The sequence below is a fragment of the Gracilinanus agilis genome, chromosome 4 (genome assembly GCF_016433145.1).
Source record: "Gracilinanus agilis isolate LMUSP501 chromosome 4, AgileGrace, whole genome shotgun sequence".
Classification (NCBI taxonomy): domain Eukaryota; kingdom Metazoa; phylum Chordata; class Mammalia; order Didelphimorphia; family Didelphidae; genus Gracilinanus; species Gracilinanus agilis.
Window position 1 is genome coordinate 244,799,372 of NC_058133.1, and position 8,928 is coordinate 244,808,299.

An 8,928-nucleotide genomic window follows, 5' to 3' on the forward strand; every position below is an offset into this window, starting at 1 on the left:
TTTTTTATTAGATTGACCAGTACTTTGTCTATTTTATCTGTTTTTTCAAAATACCAGCTTCTAGTCTTATTTATTAATTCAACAGTTCTTTTACTTTCGATTTTATTAATTTCTCCCTTGATTTTTAGTATTTCTAATTTAGTTTTCATCTGGGGATTTTTAATTTGCTTGCTTTCTAATTTTTTAAGTTGCATGCCCAATTCATTAATCTCTGCCCTCCCTAATTTGTTAATATATGCATTCAAGGATATAAATTTCCCCCTGAGTATTGCCTTGGCTGCATCCCACAGAGTTTGGTAGGATGTCTCATCATTGTCATTCTCTTCAATGAAATTGTTGATTGTTTCTATGATTTCTTCTTTGACTAGCTGGTTTTGGAGAATCATATTATTTAATTTCCAATTAGTTTTTGATTTGCCTGTCGGGTGCCCTTAGTAATAATTATTTTTATTGCATTATGATCTGAGAAAGTTACATTTATTATTTCTGCTCTTTTGCATTTGTTTGCAATATTTCTATGCCCTATTACATGGTCAATCTTTGTGAATGTACCATGTGCAGCTGAGAAGAAGGTGTATTCCTTTTTGTCCCTATTTATTTTTCTCCGCATATCAATTAAATCTAATTTTTCTAGGGCTTCATTCACCTCTCTTACCTCTTTCTTATTTATTTTTTGGTTTGATTTATCTAGATCTGAAAGAGGAATATTTAGATTTCCCACTAGTATGGTTTTACTATCTATTTCCTTCTTGAGCTCTACCAGTTTCTCCTTTACAAATTTGGATGCTGTGCCACTTGGTGCATACATATTGAGCAATGTTATTTCCTCATTGTCTATACTGCCTTTTATCTGGATGTAATTACCTTCCCTGTCTTTTTTAATCATATCTATTTTTACTTAGGCTTTATCAGAAATCATGATCGCCACTCCTGCCTTTTTTTCTCATTTGAAGCCCAAAAGATTTTGCTGAAGCCCTTTATTTTAAACTTGTGTATGTCCACCTGCCTCATATGTGTTTCTTGTAGACAACATATGGTAGGATTTTGGTTTCTAATCCACTCTATTTGCTTCTGTTTAATGGGTGAATTCATCCCATTCACATTCAGAGTTATAATTATCAGTTGTGTATTCACTGACATTTCTGTATCCTCCCCTAGTTCTATCCCTTCTTCTTACACTATTTCCTTTTAAACCAGTGGTTTGCTTTAAGCCAGTAACCCTTGTCCCCTCCCTTGATTTACTTCCCTTTTTATCCCCTCCCTTATTATTCTCCTCTTTTTATTTTAAAGGCCTAATGAATTCCCTCCCCCTTCTTCTCCCCTCCCTTTTTTGACCTCCCCACTCCCCTTATCCCTTTGGTTTATCCCTTTTGACTTTCTCAGTAGGGTTAGATAGAGTTTTATATCCCAATGGATATAGCTACTCTTCCCTTTCAAGGTTAATTACACTAAGAGTAAGGTTTAAATATTACCTCGTAATGCTCTCTTCCTCTCCTTCTTATAATAGTATTCATCCCTTCCCCTTCCCATACCCTCTTTGTGTATAATAGATTATCCCATTTTTCTTATTCCTTCAAGATTCTCTTGGTGTCCTCCACTATTCACCCCCCTCTTTCCTTCCCACCCATATCATCTTAGACCGCATTTAGTATTCCAACCTCTCCCTATGAATAATTCTTCTAATTATTATAATAGTGAATGCTATAATGGTGAACAGAGTTCACTACAGAGAATTATACATAACATTTCTCCACATAGGAGTTCCAATAATTAGATCTTATTGAAGCCCTTAAAGAGGCAAATTTTAAAAATATATGAGTTTTCTTACTTTCCCTTCTGTTTCTTATTTACCTTTTCATGTTTCTCTTGATTTTTGTGGTTGGATATCAAACTTTCCATTTAGTCCTGGTCTTTTCTGTGCAAATGCTTGGAAATTTTCTATCTTGTTGAATGCCCAAACTTTCCCCTGGAAGAATATAGTCAGTTTTGATGGGTACGTGATCCTTGGTTGTAAACCCAGTTCTCTTGCCTTTTTGAATATCATATTCCAAGCCTTGTGGTCTTTTAGTGTGGAGGCTGCCAGATCCTGTGTGATCCTGATTTAATTTCCTATATACGTAGGTTAGAAGAGGTCAGGCAACTGCTTTTTTACTCTGCCACCATCTTAACCTGGAACCCATCCTAGCTCTAACTTTTAAAAATATATAGAATATACCAAAACCTAGGGCACAAAGTATGCACTCATTTCTTTTACTATCTACAAAAGATTTCCTATAAAGTCTAAAATTACTGCCGAATTAGATCTTTAATTTAAGAAACAAAAAACTACTATTGATAACAAGAAAGAAATGGAAAGATGCCATTTTATGTACAAATTTCAGATTATCTTAGATTTTCAATAAATCATGATTCATAACAATTTAACAATGATAATATCATACTGACAAAATGTTATAGCCTTAGAGGCCTTCATTTACGGCACTAATTAAAAATAAGCTGGTCATCCTTAAGGGTTAAAGTTCTGGTGGTGGTTATCTATCAACCTAACTGGCATTTTCCTCTTTTTTCCTCAATGAGTTCAGTACCTAACTTACTGCCTCTCTGCTGCAGCATCTAGCCTTATATAAGGGCACTTCAATATACTTATTGATACTCCCACAAATACTCTGACCTTCTAGTTCCATAATCTGTTCTTTTCCTATGACTTTTACTCCATTCTACCTCAATTACATACAGAGAAAGTCATAGTGTTGATCTTGTCATCAACCATAAATACTCCACTTCATATTTATAAACTCAGAAATTCCTTTATCTGGTCAGTCTTTTAAAAAAAAATGTTTTAATCGGCTAGTTACCCTGTAGTAAAGCAGTCAACTAGCACTTATTAAATGACTACTACATGCCAAGCACTTGCTAAATACTGGGAATACAAAGAAAAGCCAAAATCAAAACCAAAAGCCAAAACCAATTCCTGTTTTCAAAGAGCTCACAGACGTATGGAAGAAATAACCTTCAAACAATTATGTTCAAATAAAATATAAGGAAAAGGTACAAGTAGACAGTTCAGTGGACTGAACGCCAGGCCCAGAGACAGGAGGTCCTGGGTTCAAATCTGTCTTCAGACACTATGCAATGCAATCCTGAGAAAATTACTTAACCCCAATGCCTAGTCCTTATCATTCTTCTGCCTTAGAACCAATACATAGTATTGGTTGTAAGACAAAAAGTAAGGGTTTAAAATATATACATTTTTATATATTTTATATATTCCCCAGGGGAGGAAGAAAACACTCCCATTGGGCTGCTGGGCAGAAGGGTGAGTGAAATGAAAAAATGTCATCAGATACGCTGGAGAAGGGGAATGGAGCAGCTTCACCCAAGTCCCTCTCTCTTTTTTTGGTTATGAACTGGGGGGCGGGGAAATGCCAGGATGGAACAACATGGACATGCCCCCACAGTGTTCTGCGTGCCATCTTGGCCATGCGTGCCACAGGTTTGCCATCACGGATCTAGAGGGTAGAAATGAGGAGGGAAAGAGTTCCAGGTATGGGGGACAAGTAGTGAAAATGTTGGAAGTAGGGAGACAGAAATGTTGTGTCCAAGGAGACCAGTGTCATTGGATACAGTTACACAGCTGGGAGAAAGGCAAGACTCAGCTAATGGAAGGTTTTAGAAGTGAAAAAAAGCATTTTATATTTGATCCTGAAGGTTCTAGAGAATCAGTAAAGGAAAAGTGCCTGTAATTTAAAAAATACAATCTGACACAATTTGACAGCTGAGTGGAGAAAAGGATGCAGCAGGGAAAGACTTAAAAGGGAAAGCAGCCACCAGGTCATTGCAATAGTGGAGGTAGAAGGTGAGGAGAGCTTGGACCAGGGTGGAGGCAGTTTCAAAGGACGGAAGGAAGCAAAAACAAGAGATGTTATAAAGGAAGAAAAGAAAGGACTTGGCAACTGACTAGATATGGTCTGGGTTAGAGAGAATGTGGAATCAAAGATGACACCATACAAAATAGAACCCATCTTACCCCAACACTTTCTGCTCTTAACTTTTTTTAGTACCCTCAAGGTTACAAACAACTTCCAGTCATCCAAGCTTGCAACCTAAATGTCATTCTCAGTCACTCCACATATCATCTTCTTCTCTGCCCCCTAACAAATCCACTATCCTAGTTCAGGCTTTCAGAACTTCTTTCATGGACTATTATAATAGCCAACTAATTGGGTCACCCTATTTGAAGTCTTTTCCCATTTCAATCCATCTTCCGCTCAGCTCCAAAAGTGACTATCCTAAAGCAGAGTTTTGACCCCAAAATCACATTCAATAAATTTCAGTAGTTCCTTTTAACCTCTAGGGATCAAATAGTAAAAACTCCATTTAACAAGTACAACTCTTCATAACTTGGCTCTTTCTGACCTTTCCCATCTTCTCACACTTTACTTTTCTCTCCACACTCTCTATTTATCCAGCTACACTGAATTACTTGCTTTTTCTTACACGTGAAGCTCCATGTTCCACTGCCTTGGCTATCCAATAAGGCTGGAACACTTTCTCTCCTCACTTCTGCCTCTCAGTTTCCTGACATATCAATACTGAGCTCAAATTCTGCCTCTATCCCTTCAGCTGCTAGTACCTTTTCCCTCTTATAGTACCTTCCATTGACCATGAATTTATCTAGTATTTTTCCTTGGGGTGTGAGCTCCTTGAGGGTAGAATTGTTTTTCCCTTGTTTCCTTAGAGCTTATCACAGTGCCTAGCACATAGGAAACATTTAATAAATCCTTTTTAATTGATTGAAGATGGTGAGGATTTGGGATAGGACTCTTATAAGTGGTCAGAGGTGGAGATATAGATTTATGTGTCATGAGCATAGAATGAACAGTTAAAACTAGTAAACAAAATCAGTGAGAGAAAATCCCAGCAAGAACAGGTGAAAGAAGAAAGTCCAGCTTGGGAGACAGAAAATGAGAAGTCAGAGATAGAAAAAGTATAATTTGTAAGAAGTCAAAGGAGAAGAATATTCAGAAGAAGGTGAATCAATAGCATAAAATGTGCTCTGGAGAGGTCAAGAATGAGAAATGACACATAATAATAATAGCTATCATTTATACATAGCACTTTACCATTTGCAAAGTGCTATACATATTATCTCACTTTGCAAGAAGTTCTTGTGTGCCAATGTGATATAGGCATATATATGTGATTAAGCAGGTAAAGAAAATCATTCTGAAAATGCTGTCTTGAATCAGTTCAAGAGTTAATAATAAGCACATTACATTAGCATGTCAAACAAACTATATTTATTCTTTAACTAAACATAAGATTTATGAAGATTTTATATTGAAATTGATATTTTTAGATTGAGCTTTATACTCAGATGAAATGGGAGTCAGGAAGAAATACTACCTCAATTCTAGTTACTTTAGAAGGATTTCATGAAGGAAGGGAAGTCTTTTTTCAGCGTTGTTTTTTTTTAGATCTCCAAGGTGAAATGACTGAGGCCAGGGGAGCCACAAGATATCTTTGAAGCTGGAGGATTCTACTTATTCCTGGATTAGCACAAGTATCAGTCAAAATAGATTTCATGTTGCTTTTTCAGCATGCAAGACCAAGTTCACGGTTTTTGTTTTTGTTTTTCCCACCAGGGAAGCTTATCCAGGTAACTAAATTAGCTCCAAAATCAGGTATGTTTTTCCTGAGCTTTATATCAAGCAAAACTAGATATAAACAGAATTGCAGAATTCTAAAATTTTTTACTCAACTCAATTAATAGAAAGAAAAAAGCTTCCTGAAAATGCTATACTGTGCTTATATCTGTCGAGAGTAAAATCTGTCCTAACTTGAATTCTCTCTTTTCCATTAACTTTATTATAAAGGTTATAGCATTGCAGAGATGTTACTGATTTCATACAATTCCCACTATCATAAGCACCCACTTTGATGGGATGGACTCTAAATGTCCAAAGTATCTAATAGTTTTTTACACCAAATGTTTTGGAGACATATTACCTTATTAAGGTTTAGTATTCGAAAAAATTCCTTCTGATTCTGCTGGAAAACTCTTATTCCTTCCTCAGCTGTAACACAAGTGTCTGATGCCAGGCAATCACTGAGAAATATTTTAGCATCAGCCAATTTATGGAATTCACTTTTCTGCAAAAGTAAAGAAATAAATTACAAATGGAGAAATCTGACCATTTCAAATTTAATTTCTTTAAGATGTAACTCTATAAAATCAATATATAGGAAAATGTTAAGGAATGAATTGTTACACTACTAAAACACAAATGCTGAATAGCTCCTCTAACTATAGTATTTTACGAATTAGGACAACTTTGTGGAGGAGATAAGTTAGATGCATATCCTAATTTTCCAGATGAGGAAATTATATCTTAGATAGGTTATAACTATAACTTGCCCAAGGTCCCAAAGAAACAGAACTTAAACTCAGGTTTTCTGACTTCTGTCTTTAAGTGAAAGACAGCAGGAATCATTTCAGTGAGATGACTGAAAATTTAAGGAAACTTCCATAAGGCTTTTGACATGCAACTGACACCCTAGTTCTTACTTAAGTCCCTAATTTATCATCCCTACATTATCATTTCTCTATTTACAAATCATCTTTAGAAATTTATAATAAATAACTTATCGAGAACAAAGCTAATATCTAAATCAGAGTAGAAATTTTTGTATCAAAATCAGAGTAAGAAAAATAAAATTCTTTCCAAGAATTTTTCAAAAAGATGAGATAACTAGTCCAATCCCCACATTTTACCAATAAGTAAATTTCTTAGATATAGAAATGGGAGCTGTTTTCTTATCTGGAGTTATTTCAGTAAGTATCATTTTAATTGTGATTATAGGATAGTTAATTTTTTTTTTCAAATTCAAAATGCAGTTCCTTTTGGTTTGATGCATATTACTGTTTTTTAAAAAATCACACTATTTTCTTGGAGGAACTTTTAAAGAGTTGACAATCTTGGGTATACAAAAAAAATGCAAACATTTATGAAAGCCATTTTTTCAACACTTAAGGTTTTTATTTGTATCTTCTTGAAAGAAACTACTTATAGTACACTTGACATGAGTTTCCAATGAGGAGAACAGCATTTGGCTTGGGACCAACAAAAAGTTTTAAAATACACTCACCTCTTCATGTTCACTATAAAAGTTGGGAGTATCAACTGATATACTTTGTTGGTCATCAATTTTTGTTTTTTTAATACATTCCTTAAAAAAAGATAAAAAGAGAGAAAATAAGTGTCAACAACATTGGTGCCATCACATATTTCTATCAGAACTATTTCTCTTATATTTGGGTGGTGAATAATGGGGAAATTTGTTATTTGGCCTCCGGCAGCTCCAAAAAATACTTTTAGTTCATAGAAAATTATAATAATTAACAGTTACATAGAACTTTAAGATTTGCAAAATTTTATAATCATACATTCTCATTTGAGTCTCACAATTCTCTAAGTCTTAAAGGCCAAACAAATTAACTAAAAACTACAGAAACTATTTGGCTCTCCCAAAATACCATAACTCTAAATGATCTAAAAAGTAGTAACAATTTTAAAAATCAGTAACACCAAATAATTTGTTTTCAGGAACACAAATTAGTAAGATGCAATTTGTTTATAGTACTTAATTTAAAATCTTCTCTAGTTCCTCACAGAAAAATAAGCCAAATAAAACATGCATTTATTTGGAGATACAAATAAAAAGAATGAAAAATTCCGACTTGCAATAAGCTTACACACTAATGGGTAATGCACACAATACCTACACACTATGTATATATATAGAAAGAATATAAAGAGAAATAAATGTACTTTTTTTTAAAAACAGAAAAAGCACACAATTAAAACACGTTTTTCAAATTAATGGGCTACAATGGGGACAGAGGAACAACTCTGAGCCTTGGTTTGGCAGTCATTTATCTATTTTGATTTAAAAGACTTATTTTATCACCTGATGCTTCATTCCTAGATTCACTCACCCAAAACCCTTTAAAGTTCAAAATCACAAAACACATACTAAAGTTTCTCAACAACCCATTATCCAGCCGACTCATCTATCCTTCCTTCTGCGGCTGTGCAGTATGCTTATGGGAAATGGGCACCTTTAAAAACAAGCAAATCCATTTCCATAGCAGGTTATGGTATACTGGGAAGTCAAATAGAAATTCATTTAAACACTCACCTTCTTTGTGCAATTTTCACACTTCATTTGGAGAGTTGTTTTTAATTGCTGTAGAAATATCGGAAAGGTAGGTTTAGTCTGATCTTCGTGTGTGCTTCGGCAGACTGACCAGAAAGAATGAAAAAAAAAAAAAAAGACGTAATCAGGAAGTGTATTTTTCTGCTCTCAGAAATAATGCCTCACAAAGAACTTACAAACACAAGTTTTCCAAACCCACTCAAATCATTTTCAGTTTCTGCTGCCCTTTGTTAGCACAGCCCAAGCTCCCCTTTCTTCAGTAGGCTCTCCCTTGATTGGCACTTTTTAATGGCCAATGAGCATTCAAAGAGTGTGGGGGTGGGGTAGAAACACTAGAACCAATCTAAACATCGGAGAGGTTGCTCTTCCAGCCCTACGTCCTGCAGCTGTGCTATGAGCTAAAAAATGTTAGCGATTATTACGTCCTAATTTTCAATCACCTTTAGATACAAATTACCAGGAATTATACTTCTAACACTATGTGCTGTGTGTGATAAATGTTAAAAATCTAGCCCATCTTCATGCAAATGTAAAAGATTAAAACAGGAATAGTTTTGTTTATAACGTTAGGAGTTGAAACATTTTAATTTAATCTTTACGTAGAAAACGAGAACCTGCAAAGTTTGGACCTGGAAGGAAACCTTGAGTTGCAGAAAGAAGAGGATTTTTTTTTTTTTTTGAGCATCGGCTTTTACAAAAATTCTAACG

The 8,928-nt window shown here is 34.8% G+C and overlaps 1 protein-coding gene across 1 annotated transcript in view; it reads right to left on the reverse strand.

The window, feature by feature from the left end:
* The window catches only part of NARF (nuclear prelamin A recognition factor), a 68,317-nt gene extending 59,883 nt beyond the window's left edge, over window positions 1-8,434 (reverse strand). Inside the window, exons 1-4 of the mRNA XM_044673169.1 lie at window positions 8,420-8,434; window positions 8,203-8,306; window positions 7,150-7,230; window positions 6,010-6,153 (exon numbers count right to left, since the gene is read on the reverse strand). Coding sequence (XP_044529104.1) covers window positions 6,010-6,153; window positions 7,150-7,230; window positions 8,203-8,229 — 252 coding nt within the window. The 5' untranslated portion in view covers window positions 8,230-8,306; window positions 8,420-8,434. The remainder of the gene's footprint in view (window positions 1-6,009; window positions 6,154-7,149; window positions 7,231-8,202; window positions 8,307-8,419) is intronic.
* Between the last annotated feature and the right edge of the window lie 494 nt (window positions 8,435-8,928).